Raw genomic sequence first — 18,782 nt, 5'->3', positions numbered from 1 at the left:
TCAAATGTAACCGGCAGCAGGATCATGGTAGAGGGAGCCTGCCATCATCCTCCTTGGTGCCTTTCTCGCTCAGTGGCTTTGCGAACTTGCCGTCGACGATCCGCTGGCAGAAGTCATTCCACTCTTTCTCCCAATGTGCTCTGACTTCCGTCTTGAGGTCGGGCTCCATGCACGAGTACTCAATGCTCCACTCGATCAGCTGGCGCAAACCGTGAAGCGTCATGTCTGACTTGCCCGCCAAAACCTGGTAAAAATCGTGCGAGAGGGTTGATCTGCGGCAGGGACGGTCAGCCCAAGTAGACTGTAGAAGGAGGTCCCGGAGTGCTAGACATACCTGAAGAGCGTGCCATTGTCTGCGTTGATGGTGCAGGGCACGTTGTTGGCTAAGAGGCTGTACATCGAGTGGCCGCTTATCCTCGGTGTCAGGCCGAGAATTTCGTTGGAGATGGGGCAGACCTCGACGCAGACTTTGCGCTTCTTCATCTGCTCCATGATGTACGGGTGCCGGGGCAATGCGAAGCCGTGACCGACCCGCTTCGAACCGAGGAGCAGCGCGTCCAGGAGGTTTCCGTCCGTCTTGGTGCCAATATCCAGCGTCTCGCCGCAGTGGAAGAGAAACGGGATGTCGGTATTCTTTTGGGCGCAGAGCCTCTTGAACTCGAGAAACTCCTCCTTGAAATCCTCGAGAGGCCTGCCTTTGCCTTCTTCGCCCACAAGGTCGAAGCCTAGATTGCAACATTGAGCTTCTGGTCTTCACCATCACACCTTGAGCTACTCTTACCTGCTATATAAGCCGAGTATTTGTCTGTCATCTTGAAATCGAGGCACTCATTCAGCGCAGCCGCAACCAGATCGTTCGGGAACGAACGAGGCGTGCAGTAGATGATCTTGAGCCCCTTCACAACTTTCCGTTGATGGCCTCTCTGGAACGCCTCGTACTGCTCAATGATGAGGTCCATGATGCCTTTATTGTTGATCTGACCGGAGCCGTCGTCCTTCCACACTTGGTTTGTCGACATAAAGTTTGGCCGGATCTCAGCGTACTGGATGTTGTCTTCTTTAAACTCCTCTAGACACTGGATTGTGTATTCTTTGTAGGCAGTTTCGTAATTGAAGAGACCCTTCATCATCTGCGTTCTGGCATTAAACTTCTCCCATGCCCTGCAAACATGTCAGTCACTACGACAGGCCACAGAGACGACAGGGCTGAGCCTCACCCTTCGGCCGTTTGGAGCATGTTATGAGCCTCTTCCTCTTGGAATACCAGCTTATTTTGCAGCCAGGCATCCACGTCCATACCGTGCTTGTGGCGCCTCCGAAATTCGTCTATGAACTCTTTGAATCGCATCACCCGCTGCCCCTCGTATCGACAGTCAAGGAGGTTCCCTTCGCCCCTACTCTTCGCTGTCTCATTGCTCATGATGCTGAACTGTATCCTACACTCCTCCAGTGCAGTATCTTTAGCCAGAGACATATTGCTCCAGATGAACATGTGTTCCATCTTCTTGGCAATGCCAAGCAAAAAGTTGGGAAGTAGGTTGGCGTTAAAGTGTATATGGAGATGGGCACCCTTGGGCATGGCCCGGCACAGGCCAAAGAGCTGCGTCTCCTTGATGATGTCGACATTGGAAAGGAAGTGGTCGCCGTAGAACCTCGCGTGCTTCTGACCGTGATAGCCGGTCTTGGGCTTGGCCGTCTTGTAGAACCGCTCAATGTCCTGTTCCTTGAGACGTTGCAGGACCACGTTGGCCCTAATCTCCAGGTCGCTGGCATTTTTAGTGCAGGCAAACTCAAACCCCATAGCACCCTCGTGTTGGGCGACTTCCTTGCGCAAGGCATCGTATGCCTCTGTCTTCTGCAGCGCGAACGCCTCAAATGCCTTCCTGGCCCTCTCGTACGCCTCCTTGCTAGCGAACTCGCGGGATTCCGGTTTCTTTGGGGCATCGGAGAAATCAAGGAGAGCCCTTAATTGGTCGTTGATGGTCTCGGGCCTCGGTTCCCCTGGGCTATTGCGGGAATCATCGCTTGCGTCTACGACGGCCGCGCTGTCTTGCCTCAGCCGCTTGGGCACGGTCTCCCCACCCCGCCGCACGGCATCACCTTCGACGGACGGATCCCCAGGCCTCTTGCCCTTCTCGGAGGATCTGAAGTGGAGATAGTTAGTCATAAACTCGGTGAGGCGGTGTCGACGGGCTGTCTTGACTGTGCTCGTGGGCGCTTGCTTGGGTTCCTGCGATTGCTCGTTCCCATTATGGTCAGAGTTGAGTAAGTCGGAGCTGTAAGGTTCACGCATGAGGGCGCAGGTCTCGACAGTATAGCGATTGTCAGGCGCTGATGAAGGAGTGAGCTTTTGCAGGTAAGGCTGGCTGGTGGAGGATTCACAAAGCGCAGCTCTTTGCGATCAAAGTGAGGCCAAGTCCTGGCTGGAATGAGTGAAGCGGCTGGTGAGTGCGGCGTGCTTTGTTGTGTTGGGCGATGCGCGGAGAGGGGCAGACGCGCGGGAAGGGATGAATTTAATGTCACCCGGTGCGGTTCATAGAAGGTGTGGAGCATCAGATGTGAAGGTATCCATGAACGCCCCGCCAGTGGGTTGCGAACACTATGAGCATTGACGATGGAGGAGATGATACTGTAGCAGCACCGGCGATGTGAGCCCCGTCAGTACCCTCCGCCTGCCTAGCGAGCGGCGCCACACGACAGTACCGCTGGCTGTGTCCACTGTGGTGTGTCCGTGCACCATTCGAGCAATCCGCCCCACCTCGCCCAACAGCACCTGCAGCAAGGCTGAATTTCAAGGCGCAAGGCCACCCGCCGCTTCCCAATCCTCGGGTCCCCTCCCAGCCACTAGTGGTCTCACCCGACCCTCGTGTAAGACGGGATTTGTGCCCGTTTCAGTCAAGGTAGTCAGGCGGAAAAGGCATCCCGGCTCTGGTTGACAGAATGCAGTCATTCGTGAGGCCGCTAGGTTATTGCTGAAACAGAAGGTTGAGCAAATATGATTCAGTCACGTAGGTACTGTACCTAGCTGAGCCATGTTCCCCTTGTGCCAAGTCCCACCTCCACTTGCTACCAGCTAGGATACCTCACCGCTTGGGCAACCTTGCTTTGCCTTATTAGCCTTGATGCGGCTCCGAGCCCAGATGGTCCCCTTGGCACCAGAGGCACACCGCACCCCCGTTCCACATGTCTAACAGCGTCGTGTCCCAGCATTGGATGGACCGGGTGGGCCACCCGAGGCAGTTGGCTGGATCAGATGATAAAAGAGGCTGTACCCTTGCTTACGGAACTCATCTTCGAGTGTCCAAAAGAAGTTCCGGGCAAAAGAAGGTCAAGCCTTCCTGCTTCATGCCGTAGTTGGAGCCTGAATTTTCATTGCCAGTTCCAGTGCCTTCTATGCCGCCCAGGTTTCCGCCAGAGAGCCTCTAATGGAGAAGCTGCAGTGATGCCGCCGCACTGGCGAAGCCCAGGTGCTTGCATCTCCAACGTGGCGGCCGTAATGCCCCGGTACTACCTACCAAGTGGAAACTGCATTCCCTAGATGCTTAGTTGAGGTCACCAACAGGTCAGGATGCCCCGCTCAGCGCCTTGCCAGGTTTCGGCATCACGGGCAACAACAGAGCAACATGAATTGTCCGTAACTCTGAGTCTCAACACCGTCGTTCTCGCATTTTGGCGCTATGAAGCGTACCTCGCACAAACACAGTAAGGCCTAAACTAGTTGGCAGCCGTGGGAGGTTAGCTTGTTGTTTATTGTTGTGTCCCTCCGTCAACTTGGCGTTCCCCAGTTGACCTCGATGGACAGCGCGTGGATTGTGATCTGTGAAATGGCTTCATGCTCCACCGCCAAACTAGGTATAAATACGAGCTATCGATCTGCCTTGCCCTTCCATGTCCCGGGTTGTGGATACCAATTTTTTTTCCTTTGCAAAGATCATCTTCCATACCTAACACAAGGTCCCAACATGAATAATGGCTAGGTAGGTATTCTTTCCTATGGCCCAATCTTCGTTTACAGGGCCCCCACGGCCGCGATTCAGTTACGCACCATGCAGAAGGGTGGATGCCCGAAAATCCCACTAGTGCCATCGTTCTGCCTTGCAGTGCACTGGGACTCAACAGGGAGACTCGGGGCGTGCTCCGAAATTGATTTAGAGATCTGTATTTGCTCTGCCCGGTTTCTCCAGGCGGTCCAGGTGTCTATACCGTTAATTACAGCACCCAATACTAGGACTCACTCAGTTGAGAAATGCCGATGGACAGGGCAAGGTACTGTTGTATTTATCAACCATTTCTCTTAGGGTCATTACATTCATCCTGCGATTCTCGAAAGAATATGAAATATAAACTCCTCAGCTAGCGTATTAATAAACCCGAACCCAGTAAACAATTCAGCTCACTAGCAGGCCTTCATCGTCGACACTACGGATCAGGATCCTAAGCATCCCTTAGCTTCTAGTTTTCCCAGGCACCTCAACTGATTGATTTCTGAGTCGATCCTCGCTTGAGCGGCTGTGACCTCGCTTACATTGAACCCGGGCTGTTGATGATTGAATTGGATGGATTCTTGCGCCATGCCCTACACCAACATGTACCGTTCTGCCTCGGCTGTGTCCCATCCAATTTCATGGCAAAGATTTGTCAAGTTTGGATTAGAAGCAATAAGGCCTTCAATATTGCACTACCAAGGTAGCCAGAATTACCATGCTGTTAAGCGTAATAAGTATCCGACCCAAGCGCTCCAATTTACCAGCGCTTGATTCCCTAAATGTCAGGCCGTCCGCATTTATGGAGGTTTGTGTAACATGAGGAAACTGGATATTTATGAGGCTGTGTCTGAATCCTGATCAGGCGGCAGACCCATAAGGTCCTCTGACATTGTACCAGGGTTTCACAAATCCCCTAAGTTTCCGATGGGCAACTTTTCTTTCATTCCTTTTTTTTTTTTTTGGTGCGGACTTACCCTGGCGGCTCGAGAAGTTGTTTAAGATGCTCGTGCCGAATGTTTAGCCCCTCCTCAAGGCATTCGTTTCCCCAAGGAATTTGTACATACATCGGACTTGACATTACCTTTGTCGGCCATACCATAGGATGGGGGAATTGAGGCGCTAACGCCACGACTCACAAGATCCACCTGGTGGATGTAGTGGCATCCCAATGCTGGTGAAATGCGTTCTGTGCTGGGCACTTCACGTTTTTAATTACTTCCCTCGTACTATTTAACCGTCATCGGGGGTTTCGTTTCAATTCCGATAGTGGAGGGAGGTCGACATCTCGTTTCATGGGTGATCAAATCGACCGTGATTGATCTTCACTCGTCCATTGCACAGTGTGATGAATAATCTTATGCCCCAATTGATCCTACGCGTTGTTCCGTCACTGCTTTCAACAACATCCTCGACCGACCTCATTTCAGATCTAATTCGTAATTAGAATGTATTTGCTAGCATTTAACAGAGCCTAATCACGTGTAGTCTAAACCCGGGCGTCTACGAGCTCTCTAGCATTAGACTGTGTGTGACCGATTTTCCCCACTAAAGCTGCGCCCATGATATTTCTAGACTCTAATTGCGTTGCCAAACGTCAAGCCTTGCATCTACCAGAATATGGGCACCAACCGGTTTGAAAATCCCCCGATAGCGGTATCCACGCTGTCCGCATGCCGCAAGTTAAAAACCATGGCAGAGATGATTTCCTAGTTGCCGGATGAATGCCCTAGTAATGTCTCTACCGAAGTCGCGAAATGCGCTCAATGCCCGCTTTGTTCCTTTCGCTTTAAAATGACCTCCTGGCTCCCGCCCAACTACTATGTAGCCTCGTAGCTAACGGACCATCCAGAAAACCTGTCTAGTCATCAAACTTGATGCCACCCACAGCGTGGGTATCGATCCTGCCGCCGCGATAGCTGCCCTTCTTCTTCTTATTTTTCTCCTTTGTGAAACCCTTGCCCTTCGTGACGATTAGGTCCTCATGCGCCTTGCGGCCCCAGTCGTGCCCTGCAAAAGCATTGGAGGAGAAGCGCGGGTCGACCTTGATGTCGCGGTTGATGCGCGAGAAGGGGGCGTTGACAGTCTTGCCGTTGCCGTTCTTGCCACGATTGTTGGTTTTCACCGTCGCCGGGTCGGGTGGGAGGGGGGCGAATTTATCGACAGGGTAGATTTTCGGGGAGGCCTTGCCGAGTGTGGCAGAGCTGTCCGAAGAGGCGGCGTTGTTGGTTGTCGATGAGGTGGACTTGGTGCCCTTGGTTTTGGTTTCGGCTTCGGAGTCCGAGTCCGAGTCGGATGAGGACGATGATGAGTCGTCGCTGGAGGAATCAGAGCCGGACTCGGGGAGGGGCACCTTCGCTGCTTCCTCGGCTTCGTCTTCGAAGTCCGAGGATTCAGAATCCGACGAGGAATCCGACTCTGATTCGGAGGAAGAGGACGAGTCGTCGGAGGATGGGTCCTCCTTTTCCGCTGCCGGTTTCTTGTTTTTCGGCTTGGGCTTGTTATCCGACCCGGAATCAGAATCGGAGTCGGAGGACTCGGAAGACTCGTCGGAGGAAGACTCGGAGGAGGAGTCGGAGGCCGATTCGGAAGATTTAACCGCAGCCGCCGCCGTGACCTTCTGCTTCTTGGGAGCTGGGCGCTCCTCATCGGAGCTGGAATCAGAAGACTCTGCGTCGGACGAGTCGCTGCTCTCAGAAGCGGCCTTGCGCTTCAATCGGTTGGCGGCAGGTTTCGCCGTCTGTGCCTCATCCTCATTGTCACTTTCGCTCTCGCTCTCGCTCTCGCTCTCGCTCTCGCTGTCCCCGCTGTCTCCATTGCTGCTACTGCTGCTGCTGCTGGACTCTGAGCTGGACGATTCTTCCTGAGCGTCTCTCATCTCGACGTCGTCGTTACCCTCACTCTCACTATCCGATGAATCCGAGTCGCTGCTGCTGCCACTGCTGCTGCTGACTTTAGTAACTTGCTTAGCAGCGGCTTTGATGCTCTTTCCGCTGGCAGTGTTGCTCAGCGACGTCTCCCAGGTTTGGAAGACGGAGACCAGGGAGTGATTGCCAGCGTGCCGGGGCTTGTCTGTGGCCTTCTTCCAACCCTTCTTGGCACGTTGTTTCGTAAATGCGCTGTGGGCGTCAACAAAGTCGTGCTCGGACAGGAAGCTCTCGACGAGGTCCATGAGCTGTGCGGGTGGCGACACAGCTGAGGACGACTTGCCGGTCGCGGCGGTCTTCTTTTGCGAACCGCCGGCCTTTGCCTTCTTGTCTCCAGCCATTGCCTGTGGGCTTGCACTGTTGGCCGGTTTCTTGTTATTAGAGGGCACAGAGTTGTTGGAGAATAGCCACGCTGGCGGTGCGGACATGGACCGAAGGTTGTGATGTAGAATTGGCAAAGTCTACGAGGTCCGGCTTTCCGCACCAACTCGCGCAGAGATCTAAGAATGGATTTCGAGCGGCCGGAACGCGGTTGCTGTCGCAAAAATTTCGGGCGCCTTCCTTTGGTTGCGCCTCACCGCCTTTATATTTTTGTTTTCTGCCGCGCCTAATCGTGCCTCGGGATTAAAGTTTTGACTTCCCCACATTGCCCCTTGCAGGAGGGACGCCCCGCCCGCTGGCACCAGCCGTCAATCTGGCACCAGCCAGGCCATCCCGAACGGCTCGTGTTGCGCTTCGTCCCAACTCGAAGATCCAATCAGGTCTCAACAAACGCTCGAGCCCCTGAGGTGTTGACATGCCGGGGCCGATTAGCTTGCCGACGATCGGATTTTCCGTCCCTAATAGTCGAACTTGCTGTTGTCTGGCTTGTTCAGTGCGTGATGAGCTCATTCCACGACGCGATATGTCTGTGGCTGGCTGGCCGTGTGGAACTGCTGGTCGAGGCCTTGCAGAGCGGCCTGATCTCAAGGCATCCACACGGTCAAGGCATATTTAAGACGGCGCTGATATCTGCCGGGTATATCTCAGACGGCTTGGCTATGGTTATCATGGACTGGCCTAAATACACTTGCCGAGTAAAGATAAAGATGGGGAGAGCACCACAAGTAGCCGTATCATGATCTATGCGTATGCGTATCCAATCCATGTGAATCGTTCAAGATCTCTCTTTCCCCAAGCCTCACAGTATCTACCCCTTAACTCCCTTAGCGGCGGCCACATCCCTGCCGCATCTCTCCCACACTTCCAACCCAGTCAACACAGTGCTCCAAAGCATCAAAAAGCTCACCACCCCAGGGGACAAGGGCACCCAGCCGACCACCGACCCGGGGACAGCAAGATCCATCACATCCGCCACCAGCCGCCGAACAATCTTCCTCTTTTTCTCCCTCACCTTAGCAACGTCCACATTTACGCTCCCCTCCTTTGGTTTTCCCCCCTCGTTCCCATTCCCCTTCCCCTTCCCCTTCCCCTTCCCCTTCCCCTTCCCCTTCCCCTTCCCCTTCCCTTGCCCTTTCCCCTTCCCCTCCGCCTCGGCCTTCCCCTCCAAAAAAACCCTCAACCCCCCGCCCAGGACCGCGCAGACCAGGCCCAGAAACCAAAACCGCTGCGCCTCCACGTTCAGCCTCCTCGCCCTCTCCTCCCCCCACACGCTCAGGCCGGGCACGTCCAGCGCCTCGGCAAACGTCGCGCTCTCCAGGAGCAGGTACATGCCCGTGAACGACTTGGCCGCAACGTCCAGGTGCCGCTGCAGCGCCATCATGCGCGCCGCGATTCCGGCGGTTGGTGGTGTTGTTGTTGTTGTTGTTGTCGTTGTTGCTGCTGCTGCGGTCGTCCAGGCGGCGGCGAAGGATTCGAGGAAGCGGAAGATGCGGAAGGCGCGGCGGAGGGTGGCGAGGCGGTTGCGGAGGGGGGAGAGGAGGATAGGGGTTGGGTGGGGGATCGCTATGAGAGTGGACGGGGGGAGGAGGAGGAGGGGGATGAGGGAGGGGTAGGAGAGGAGGAGCTGGGTGAGGGATTGGAGGAGGCGGAGGAGGCGTTCTAGGCCGTCTTGTTGTATGGTTGTCCCGCAGTTAGTTTGATGGTTAGGATTGTGTGTTTGTTTATTTGTTTCTCGGTTGGCAAAGGGATTATGTGTGGGTATGATGAAAAAAGGGGGCGGGGAGGAGGGAAGAGATCCATGTTGAATTGGAGATGGCGGTTTAACTGGGTACTTCGTAGCGTGGCATATCGAGGTAGGAGATGTACAGTGTTGGTGGTGAGAAATTCAGGAGAAAATAAACAGGCGAAAGCAACCGGATATCCCTACTCACAGGCATCAGTCCCAAATTTGGCAAACTGTTCCAAGGTGCTGACCCCTTCCGCCATCTTGGGGCAGAAAGGTAATTCCCCACAACTGTTGCGATTATGATATTATGAAGAGAATTGAAAGAGACAAAATCTGTAAAAGTGTTGAGCAGCAGACTTCTATGCAGTGTACAACTCTGTCGGTTGTGGTTGTCGGATTGATGAATCCAAGATTGAAAGATCAGAAATATGTGGGCGAACCTTGGTGATTGGTCGATGTGTCCGGACGCCCCGGTTTCTAGCCTCGGCACCAACAGGGGGTTGGAAAAGAGGAATCCCTTTGTGATGGAAGATTAACAGGAATGGTTCTCAACTCTGGACGAAACCCCGAGCGCCCCCTCGAGGTCAGGGAAAGGGACGGCGGGAAACACAGGCCATTCCGTCCAAGTCGGCATAAACAGTCGAACCATCACCTGTGAGCGTATTCCCCTGTTGCCCTTAAAGTTCGACAAAGTAAATACAAGACAGCCCCGTATGGAGCCCTACAGCGATGTCGGTGTATGTACAGTGTACATGATCCAAATCCTCTCCACATCCGTTCTCTCCTCCCTTTGACCCCGGACCACCCCATTTACATGCCAGGAGAAGTGAGCTTGCCCTGCACTCTTGCATCGTGCTCCCAGCCGCCCGCCAGCGCTTCGCCCCCCGTCTCCTTAGCAAACTTTTGCATGCGCGCCTCGAGCTCGGGCCGGAAGTGGCGGATAAGGCCTTGGATGGGCCAAGCAAAGGCCTCGCCGAGAGCTACACAAGCAGATGCTATTAGCGTTACACCCTTCAAGGTTCATAATAGAAGAGGAACTTACCGCAAATAGTGTGACCCTCAACCTGCTTCGTCAGCTCCTGCAGCATGTCAATCTCGCGCTCGCGGCCCATGCCCTTCTCGAACCGTTGCATAATCTGCTCGGTCCATTTGCTGCCCTCGCGGCAGGGCGTGCACTGGCCGCAGGACTCGTGCCTGTAGAAGTGGCTGAGGCGCGAGATGGCGCGCACCACGTCGGTGCTCTTGTCCATGACGATGACGGCGGCCGTGCCCAGACCTGACTGGCTGTCCTTGAGCGCGTCAAAATCCATCAGCTGGTCGTCGCAGATGTGCTTGGGCAGGATGGGCGTCGACGAGCCGCCCGGGATGACGGCCAACAGGTTGTCCCAGCCACCGCGCACGCCGCCGCAGTGCTTCTCGATCAGCTCGCGCATCGGGATGCTCATCTCCTCCTCGACCGTGCACGGGTTGTTGACGTGCCCGCTGATGCAGAAGAGCTTGGTACCCTGGTTGCGCTCGCGGCCGAAGCTCGCGAACCAGCTGCCACCGCGACGGCAGATGGTGGGGGCGACGGCAACCGTCTCGACGTTGGCAACAGTCGATGGGCAGCCGAACAGACCGACGGCCGCCGGGAAAGGAGGCTTAAGGCGGGGCTTTCCGGGCTTGCCCTCGAGCGATTCGATCAAGCTGGTCTCTTCGCCGCAGACGTAAGCACCGCCACCACGGTGGACGTAGACGTCGAAGTCGTAGCCGGAGCCGCAGGCGTTCTTTCCAATCAGGCCCTCGGAATAGGCCTCGTTGATGGCGTTCTGGAGGATGGCGGCCTCCTGGATAAATTCGCCGCGGATGTAGATATAGGCAGCCGTTGCGTTCATGGCACGCCCAGCAACCAAGCAGCCCTCGACCAGCTTATGGGGGTCCTTGCGCATAATCTCGCGGTCCTTGCAGGTGCCCGGCTCACCCTCGTCGGCATTGACGACTAGATAGCGCGGCTTGTTGTCCTTGTCCCAGTCCTTGAAGTTCATGAAAGACTATAGGAAGAAGCGAACGGTTAAGTCACTTGCGCAGATTGACGTAGAACAGCAAGGAGGATCACTGCATACCCATTTGAGACCCGAGGGAAAGCCAGCACCGCCGCGCCCGCGTAGGCCCGAGGCCTTGATCTCGCCAATGATCCAATCGTGGCCTTTGAGGATGATCTCCTTGGTCTTGTGCCAGTCGCCCATCTTCTTCGCATGCTTAAGATCGGGGGGGTAGCGGCCATAGAGGTTCTGGAAGATGCGGTCCTGATCCCGCAGGCCGCCGTAGGTGCGTTTCGGGGCGGGGCCGGCGTCCTGGACCGTAGCGAAGGAGCGACATTGCTGGGTGGCGGCTGTCGCTGCGCTCGAAATGGCCCTTGCCGACGCCTTCGTCGGCGCCGCAGTACGTGAGAGCATTTTGGGGCCCGGTGCTGATGTGGTGGCAGTCTCTGCTCGGCAGAGCAGAGGTGTGGGATGCCAATCGGGACGGGGAAATCTGCGGATGTCGTGGACAAGCTTGAGGTTGCCGACTGAGCGACGGATCAATTGAGCGGCTTTCGAGAGGTTTGGTTTTGGAGTCTCTCTGATTGGCTACAGCTGCCGCAATTGGTTGTGGCGGGCGCTTTGTGGCGGGAACCCGCCAAGAATCTCTGACCTCTGACGCAGCTGTGGGGAAGCTCCCCTTTAAGGTAAATGTATTTCGCGATTTCGGATGGAGCTCGGACGCGCGTTGCTAGCTGCCAGCCGATAAGCTTTCAGCGGAAGCGAGAGCCATACCTTAGCAGCTATGCATTACCGGCGCCGACCTACTCCGACATCACCACTGTAAAAAATAGGAAAAGAACGAGCCAATGTCTTCCAAACGCCACTCTATCCTCCCCCCTGTCTCCCAGTCCGGCCCCAAACCGCCCGTGCACTTCTCCTCGTCGATAACCATCGCCGACTCGGCCCTCCTGACCGGCGCTAACCTAATAACCGTCAGCAGCGAGAGCGTGATCCATCCGCGGGCCAAGCTGGACTCGCTCGCGGGCCGTATCAATATCGGGCGGCGCTGCGTTGTGCACGAGCGGGCCGTCATCGGGGCGGTGGGCACGTCGGGCAGGATCACCGAGGCGGCCGTCACACTGGGTGACTATGTGACCGTTGAGGTGGGCGCGTCGATCGAAGCTGGGGATACGGTAATTGGGGAGGGGACGACGGTCGGAGTTGGGGCCAAGGTCGGGGCGGGGGCTATGATTGGCAAGGTGAGTTGATCCCAAGATTTCCTCTTCCACTGCGCGGCTGGCTGACATGTACCTGTGATAGCACTGCACACTTACACCACATACCGAAATAGCCGCTGCCGAGGTTATCCCAGACTTGACGGTAGTCTACTCGAATGGCATGCGGCGGCCGGACAAGCGTGGCATTGCTGAGCTGAAGAACAAGGGCCAAGCACGGCAGATTGACGTTTTGAGAAGGATGATACCCAGTAACCCAGCGAAATTTGTCTAAGTTCGTGGCGCTTTTCCGCTATACCCGCATGAGATACCCATACTTCATGATATACATGTTTTCATTCTCCTATGACTCGTGTATAGGCCTTGTTCCCACCATGTACCAGGTTTTTGACAGCCCCTTTTTACCACAGACCTTCTAAACCACCCATTGCCCTCACCTTACGCAGCCAGCCCGACCAACAGCAGGAATGTCCGGCTATTCGATTCCGGCGACACTTTTCTATTTTCACAAGTACCGTACTTTCATCCACTCGCTTGTCCCGAGCCCCAAGTTGAGTCCGTTCTCAGCCCACCACCTCCTGACCTTTGTCTGATCGCCCAGCGAGTCATCCAGGGCCTCCTCCACGTCCATCGTCTTGTACTCGACTCGGTTGCCACTTCCCTCTTCCATCCCGGGCAGCTCCCCGTGAGCATACTTGCGCCACCACTCGAGCACGGGGATATGGGCGTGGTAGGTCGCCTCGATGAGGATCTGGTTGTCATATTGCAGCTTCTCGTCGCCGCGCAGCTGGCGCCACAGATCCAGCACTTTGACCTGGCCCCACCGACTGGCCATCTTGCACACGGCGTCCTGGTGGCCGACCGGGATCCCGCTCTCCTCCCACCACCGCATCACCGCCAGCTGGCCCCACTGCGCCGCGGCCAGAAGTGAGCGGCCGGGTTTGAGCACGATGGACGCGTCTTGCATGTTCGCCTCGCGCCACCACTCGAGCACATGCACGTGGCCCTTTGAGCTGGCCATCTCAAAGGCGGCCTCGGTATACTTGAGCGGCAGGCCCGAGCGCCGCCACCACTCAAGCACGTGTACGAAACCCCGCCCGGACGCGCCGTTCAGCGCTTCCGCGTCGTATTGCTTCTCTAGGAAGGAGGGCGACTTAGCCCACCAGTCGAGGATGTCGGTCCGGCCGTAGTACGCCGAGGCTTTGGTGGGGATGGTTTTGCCGTCGAAGCACTTGAAGATGTGCGGAAAGTTGGACTCTATGTACGTGAGGACGCCGGTCAGGGAGAACTTGAAGATGAGGTGGACCGCCAGGGCCGACAGGTCGTGGAATGACGCGGGTGCCTCGGACAGCTTCTTGCAAACCGCCTCCGTATCGGCCCTAAGGAGGGTCCACTCTAATTTGTGCATGAATACCTGCAGCGGATCGTTGGGGTCCTTGGGCTCGCGCCTCCAGCCTTGGCTTGTGGGCATCTCTAGGGTCGTGAAGACGCCGAGGCATGTGGCGAGCTCCCAGTCGTTTATGAACTCGAAAATCATGCTCCATATCTCGGGAGGGAGCGTGCTTCGCACCTTGTTGCTGGCAGCGGCTAGCGCTCCTGACTGAGCGCCGACCTCGACGTCGTGGCCCAGCTTCAAGAAATCAGCCTGGTTCTTTATGATGCTCAGAACCTCGTTGAAACCGTCCCATTCGACAATGCGCTTAGGGTTGGCCCCTTTGTCGTAGTGCCACAGTATGGGTGGCATGACCCTAATCCAACCCCATTTGCGATGCAGCTTACTCATTTGCCTCTTAGTTACGGGGTTCTCCCACATCTGAGTCGTCATGCCCGGGATCAGCAGGATTCTCTTTGACGGATCCCAGCCCCGCAGCACCTCCAGTAACAACGTGTCAGACATTCCGCACATCATCTTGGCAAGAGTGTCGGCGTCAATGGGCGCAAGTACGAGCAGGTCGGCCCACTCGACCAGTTCAGAGGCCTGCTGCTGGCAGCTCTCGATGTCCTTTGCGCTCGAGCCATCGGCACCACCCTTCTTCAGGCTTCGGTTTTGCAGTACCATGATCTCCTGTGCCAGTCTATGCGTCATCTCGTCAACTATTGCTCGTGTGATGATCTGCGGTTCTTTGGACAAGCGGACGGCGATTGCCTGAGCGCAGGCCACATCTCGGGGACCATTGGCGGCAACCAGGAGATGTAGCGATCGCGGGCGCTGTATCTCGCTGATGGAAAGACTCGAAGACACTCTATCTGCGCTCCCCTGTCGGTAGACGGTTGAGAGTTGTGGGCTAGGGTAGGCTTCCGACATGTTGGATCGAACGGCCTGTGTGGAGTTGCCACTGGATGGCGGGGCAAAGGCGGTCGACACTTGACGGCGGCACAGGCAGTTGAGACTGATAGGTGTGCTGCTGCTGCTAAGGGTTTCTGTTTTCTGACAAGGTTGTTGAGTGCTGGGCCCGAAGATGCAGAACTAAGTAGGCGGGCGACCCCGCCGCACCGGTCCTTTAGGCGCTGGTGACCGTGGGCTGATAAGCAGGTTTGGCTCCCTGTCTGAAAGGGGAAAAAAAAGAAAAGAAAAGTAACTACTGCCGCAATGCAAGTCGGCCCTGTGACCAGTGAACTGCAAATATTGCAATATGCGGCCCAGGAAGCACGGCAGACGACTTTTGGATGTTGGAAGGAGTGGTTGTCGGTAAACTGTGTAGTTGGTTGATAAGTGCTGGGTTCTCGACCTTTGCCTGACGTCCACATTATCCAACCGATGGTGTTGATTTGCGGGTCACTGGCCAGGGTGGCACGGATCAACCACATGCTGGATAAGGCTGAAGAACGGAGTCCCCCCCCCCCCCTGCGCTGCAGGGAGCTTGCCGAGTGGACGGATTTCTTGAATCCCCGAATCCAGAATCCCGGCCCATCGGTGTCTTGGCGGGGCGCCACGACAACAACACCATCTCCGTGTAAGTCGTGACGGGTCTCACCACGGCGCCGAACACGTAACCCCGTACGAGGCAGTAGCTTAAACCCCGGAAACTTTGACAGGTGATACGGTTCACAACATCTCCGACCTGTAACATTGTATCTTTAACGGGCTTTGAGGCTTTGCGCTGCACCTTCTCTGGGCACACTGTGATGTTTACAAATGCGGGGAATGTCTACATGCCCCTAGGTATGCCATATTGTCTCTACGCATGGGCCCTTGCGGCTGCACAATTCAGTTCCCCGGCCGGCACACACCGCAGACAGTGAGGCCTCGCCCTGTACCTTGCGCACCCACAGGCAAATCGGAAAGCCTAGCCGGTGATTTGAGATGGACCAAAAAAGGCCACGGGTACAGGTAGCTACCCGTGCTTTGTGCTAACTGAAGACAGCAGTGGGAACGAAGCCGATTGGGCGCTCTCTAGGCGGTGAAGCGTTGGGAGCATGGAAATCTGCGCTTGATCCATCCCCAACTTGCTACTGCCTTGGTGTTCAGCTGAGTGTCCACATGCACTTCCAATCAACATCGGAAACTCGCTGCAATTCACGAGGGGTCACATATGGAATATGGAAAAGAAGGTGGGTTTTGCAAACATGGAATTTCCAAACAGAATTGCAAAGACGAAATGAGACAGCAAGACCACGCTGCTGGCAACGGCTTGGACCGGGTGTCAAACTGCCTCCTGCCAATATTGCGTTTAAGTTTGAGCCATTAGCGCCATGACCGGGCCTAAGGAGTCTCTTTGCCGTGATATTTTGGGTTTGAGCAGACTGCCCGCCTCTCTCCGCCTCTTCAACTCCTTCGCTCTACCCAATAATCTCCAACTTTTCCTGCCATGGCAAGATCAGCCTCCAATCCCCAGATGGCTGCCCGGAAGCGGGACTCTAAACCGAAAGATGTCGGGGAGTCGCGGGCAATAGCTGTTTGGGAGGCACAAGAATTCATCAGAGACTTTGCCCAACAGGGCTGGCCGGACCACTGGGACTCGTTCTCGATCCACTGCAACATGTCCCTAGACGAGCTGCGATTCATCGGCTTCCTCGAAAGGGCCGACGGCATACGGGCTTGTCAGCGAATCGTCCGAGTACCCGTGATCAGCGAAGAGGTTGGCGTGGCGCTGTGGGAGACACTTACAGCAGCAACCCGTACAAACTCCGCACAGCAGCAAGACGACGGGGGAGTCTTGCCCGACGCCTCTTCCTCCTTCTCCGTATCCGCTGCTTCGGTAAACACTTTTGGCACAGCCACCAGCTGCCTGGGACAGACTCTCTCCCCAAAGGAGTTGGCCAAGGAATCGAAACAGCAAGAAAAGAAGCTGAAGCGCCAACTGCAGCGTCGGAGGAAGAAACAAACCGCTCGCGCCTCATGCGCCTTTTGTGGCGGCATTTGCAGCCATCATGACAACCTCAACCGACCCCGCCCACAAATACCCGTGTTCACCCGCCTAAAGGACTTCAGTCGCTCTTCCCGAGCCATGGTCAAGAGTCAGAGTGACTCGGACTTCTGGCAGGTACCGGGGCCAGCCAAGACACTCCATATAGCCACGAGCACTGGCGGCGACGGCGGTTCCAGTTTTCCGTCGAGATTGCGAGGTTCTAGGCTTGCGAAGGACTTGGTTCATTTGCTGGAAGCATATCTGAAAGGCACGGCAGCCAAGCACGGCATATTTGGAAGTTGGCGATTGATGGATTAATTGGATTGGTGAACTCGGATCTGGACCATGGACTTGCAGGACTTTCAGGGACTTGGGGATTCATGAGTCTGGATGGAGGCTTTACCACGGGGACAGGAAGCGTAGTCCAATGTCTGCCCGTAATGTTTTACTAGGGACACGGATTACTGCCATATTCTCACGCACATTATCGGGCATGGGATATATCACCATGGGCTATGAAGAGACGATGACTTCGGCGTGGCATACTAGCAAGACTCATCTACTAGTAGTCAACTGAATGCAACATAGCACAGAGCCTGATAACCTCCGCTAGTCTCAACCCCTTGTCCGTCTCCCCCTCAAAACAGCGTGTTGAACCTGGATGATCGGGGAAACTGTAGAGCGAGGAGTCATTCATGGATGCCGAACCTGACCCTTGTAGTTAGCTCTCGAGCAGTGGCATTCCTCTTCTGAACTGACCTTGGTCTCAGCAGCCCCTGGTCGCCGATTTACTCATGATCGTCACAATGCCACTCGAGTTGACCGCATTCGCAATACGTGCAAGGTGCATGCCCGAGGTGACATTCACCGGCGCCGGGTTGGGCCGCTGCATCGAAAAGGCCTGGGCAGCAGAACTCGCATTCGTTAAAACCCTCGGTGCATGGCCCGTCAAGAACGAGAGAGCCAAAGGCAGCTACACAGTCGCGTTTTGCCAGAAGACCGGCGCCCTGTCGTCCGGGAACGGCAGAGACATGAAGAGCAAGCCCCACGGCAGTGAGGAGAAGGTTCGCAACCAACTTCATCGTGGATTCAGTGGTGAATGGTTCGGTTGGAGGAGTGGGATGGAGAATGGTCTACCGCTCACCCCCCTCATCCCCAGGGACAGACAACAGCCCTTTTATCATTTCTCGTGGAAACGACTCCTGCTGTTACTACTACATAACAATATTGTGATTTTAGTGCTCCTATCTACTTGGATGCCTCCTACAAGCAGATAGTTCTATGCCCCTTCTGATGCGTGCAGAGTCAAAGCCCGAGCGCCACCATGCCAGGACGTCACGATCACAGTTGGTGGCTGACCGCAAAGAGGGCAGCACTGCGAGGTCATCCATCCGTCTGGACCAATATTCGAAGCGGTGATTGGTGTAGGGGAGTCGAAGGAGGGAGGACCTTGATGGCTGTTCTACCACAGGCGGAAAATGGAACCCTAACGTCTCACTAGCAACGTCTTCGACAATCAATATTTCATTTAATATCACAACATTAAACCATGTTAGCTGTGTCTTGGCCGCATGCGATGCGGACAAGAGGGTACCATTTCCACGCGGGGGACCAATCGACGGGCGAAGCAACCGAGGCCGAGGTACGGCCCATCATGACTATGTAAACTTCATCTGCTTTCAAGTACGAAAGGCTGATCATTGACCACTTACATGGTGACCGCAGTGACAGGACACCAGTTGAGCAATGGCCGGTAATCTGCTGTTCAGGACACTCGTAAACAAGTCTGCGGCCCAGCTGAGGGCCTGAGCCGGATTGTTAGTAGCTCTCCTTTGCTCTATCATGGTTGCGTAAATGGATATCGCAGCTCAAATCTGATCTCCTATGTCGAAGTCCTCGAGTGAACAACTAGAATCTCTTGGCATGAGAATGGCCATGCCATTGCTGCTTGCCGCTGCCCTGTGCTAGGCAAGACAGGCCGTCGTTCTTCCACGAAGAATAGCCTCTACCATCCATTTGATGTGCATCACTGGAACTAGATATCACTGTGAAAAAAGATGCAGGTTTTGCGAGTTCCGTGGCCAGCGCCTACTCGACCTCAAGCGTGCCGTTCTCGGGCGTTAGCATCTCTATCTCCACCACGACGGCTACTGGTGAAAGGGTGGGGGTGACCGGCTA

The 18,782-nt window shown here is 55.5% G+C and overlaps 7 protein-coding genes across 7 annotated transcripts; 2 read left to right on the top strand and 5 right to left on the bottom strand.

Moving 5' to 3' along the window:
• Positions 1-22: 22 nt before the first annotated feature.
• Positions 23-2,293, bottom strand: MFIFM68171_06089 (Adenosine deaminase domain-containing protein; the record flags this gene model as incomplete). Its single annotated transcript, XM_071061509.1, has 4 exons — positions 23-272; positions 335-725; positions 782-1,161; positions 1,218-2,293. 4 exons carry the CDS (start codon positions 2,291-2,293, stop codon positions 23-25), a joined length of 2,097 nt encoding a protein of 698 aa, XP_070917610.1.
• A 3,551-nt stretch (positions 2,294-5,844) lies between these two features.
• Positions 5,845-7,251, bottom strand: SRP40 (jun-like transcription factor; the record flags this gene model as incomplete). The annotated part of the gene is made up of 1 exon (XM_071061508.1): positions 5,845-7,251. The coding sequence occupies one exon, from the start codon at positions 7,249-7,251 to the stop codon at positions 5,845-5,847; it is 1,407 nt and encodes a 468-aa protein (XP_070917609.1).
• An 848-nt stretch (positions 7,252-8,099) lies between these two features.
• MFIFM68171_06087 (uncharacterized protein) lies at positions 8,100-9,277 on the bottom strand (the record flags this gene model as incomplete). Its single annotated transcript, XM_071061507.1, has 2 exons — positions 8,100-8,959; positions 9,223-9,277. 2 exons carry the CDS (start codon positions 9,275-9,277, stop codon positions 8,100-8,102), a joined length of 915 nt encoding a protein of 304 aa, XP_070917608.1.
• A 550-nt stretch (positions 9,278-9,827) lies between these two features.
• On the bottom strand, positions 9,828-11,452 carry NDH51 (NADH dehydrogenase [ubiquinone] flavoprotein 1, mitochondrial; the record flags this gene model as incomplete). Its single annotated transcript, XM_071061506.1, has 3 exons — positions 9,828-9,997; positions 10,060-11,047; positions 11,120-11,452. The coding sequence occupies 3 exons, from the start codon at positions 11,450-11,452 to the stop codon at positions 9,828-9,830; spliced, it is 1,491 nt and encodes a 496-aa protein (XP_070917607.1).
• A 434-nt stretch (positions 11,453-11,886) lies between these two features.
• On the top strand, positions 11,887-12,529 carry MFIFM68171_06085 (Dynactin subunit 6; the record flags this gene model as incomplete). Its single annotated transcript, XM_071061505.1, has 2 exons — positions 11,887-12,279; positions 12,341-12,529. 2 exons carry the CDS (start codon positions 11,887-11,889, stop codon positions 12,527-12,529), a joined length of 582 nt encoding a protein of 193 aa, XP_070917606.1.
• A 231-nt stretch (positions 12,530-12,760) lies between these two features.
• Positions 12,761-14,560, bottom strand: MFIFM68171_06084 (Flavoprotein domain-containing protein; the record flags this gene model as incomplete). The annotated part of the gene is made up of 1 exon (XM_071061504.1): positions 12,761-14,560. The coding sequence occupies one exon, from the start codon at positions 14,558-14,560 to the stop codon at positions 12,761-12,763; it is 1,800 nt and encodes a 599-aa protein (XP_070917605.1).
• A 1,531-nt stretch (positions 14,561-16,091) lies between these two features.
• Positions 16,092-16,828, top strand: MFIFM68171_06083 (uncharacterized protein; the record flags this gene model as incomplete). The annotated part of the gene is made up of 2 exons (XM_071061503.1): positions 16,092-16,739; positions 16,802-16,828. The coding sequence occupies 2 exons, from the start codon at positions 16,092-16,094 to the stop codon at positions 16,826-16,828; spliced, it is 675 nt and encodes a 224-aa protein (XP_070917604.1).
• Between the last annotated feature and the right edge of the window lie 1,954 nt (positions 16,829-18,782).

Source organism: Madurella fahalii (genome assembly GCF_045866475.1).
Source record: "Madurella fahalii IFM 68171 DNA, scaffold_3, whole genome shotgun sequence".
Classification (NCBI taxonomy): Eukaryota; Fungi; Ascomycota; class Sordariomycetes; order Sordariales; genus Madurella; species Madurella fahalii.
Note: the sequence above shows the minus strand (reverse complement) of the source record. Positions and strands in the feature narration are given on the sequence as shown.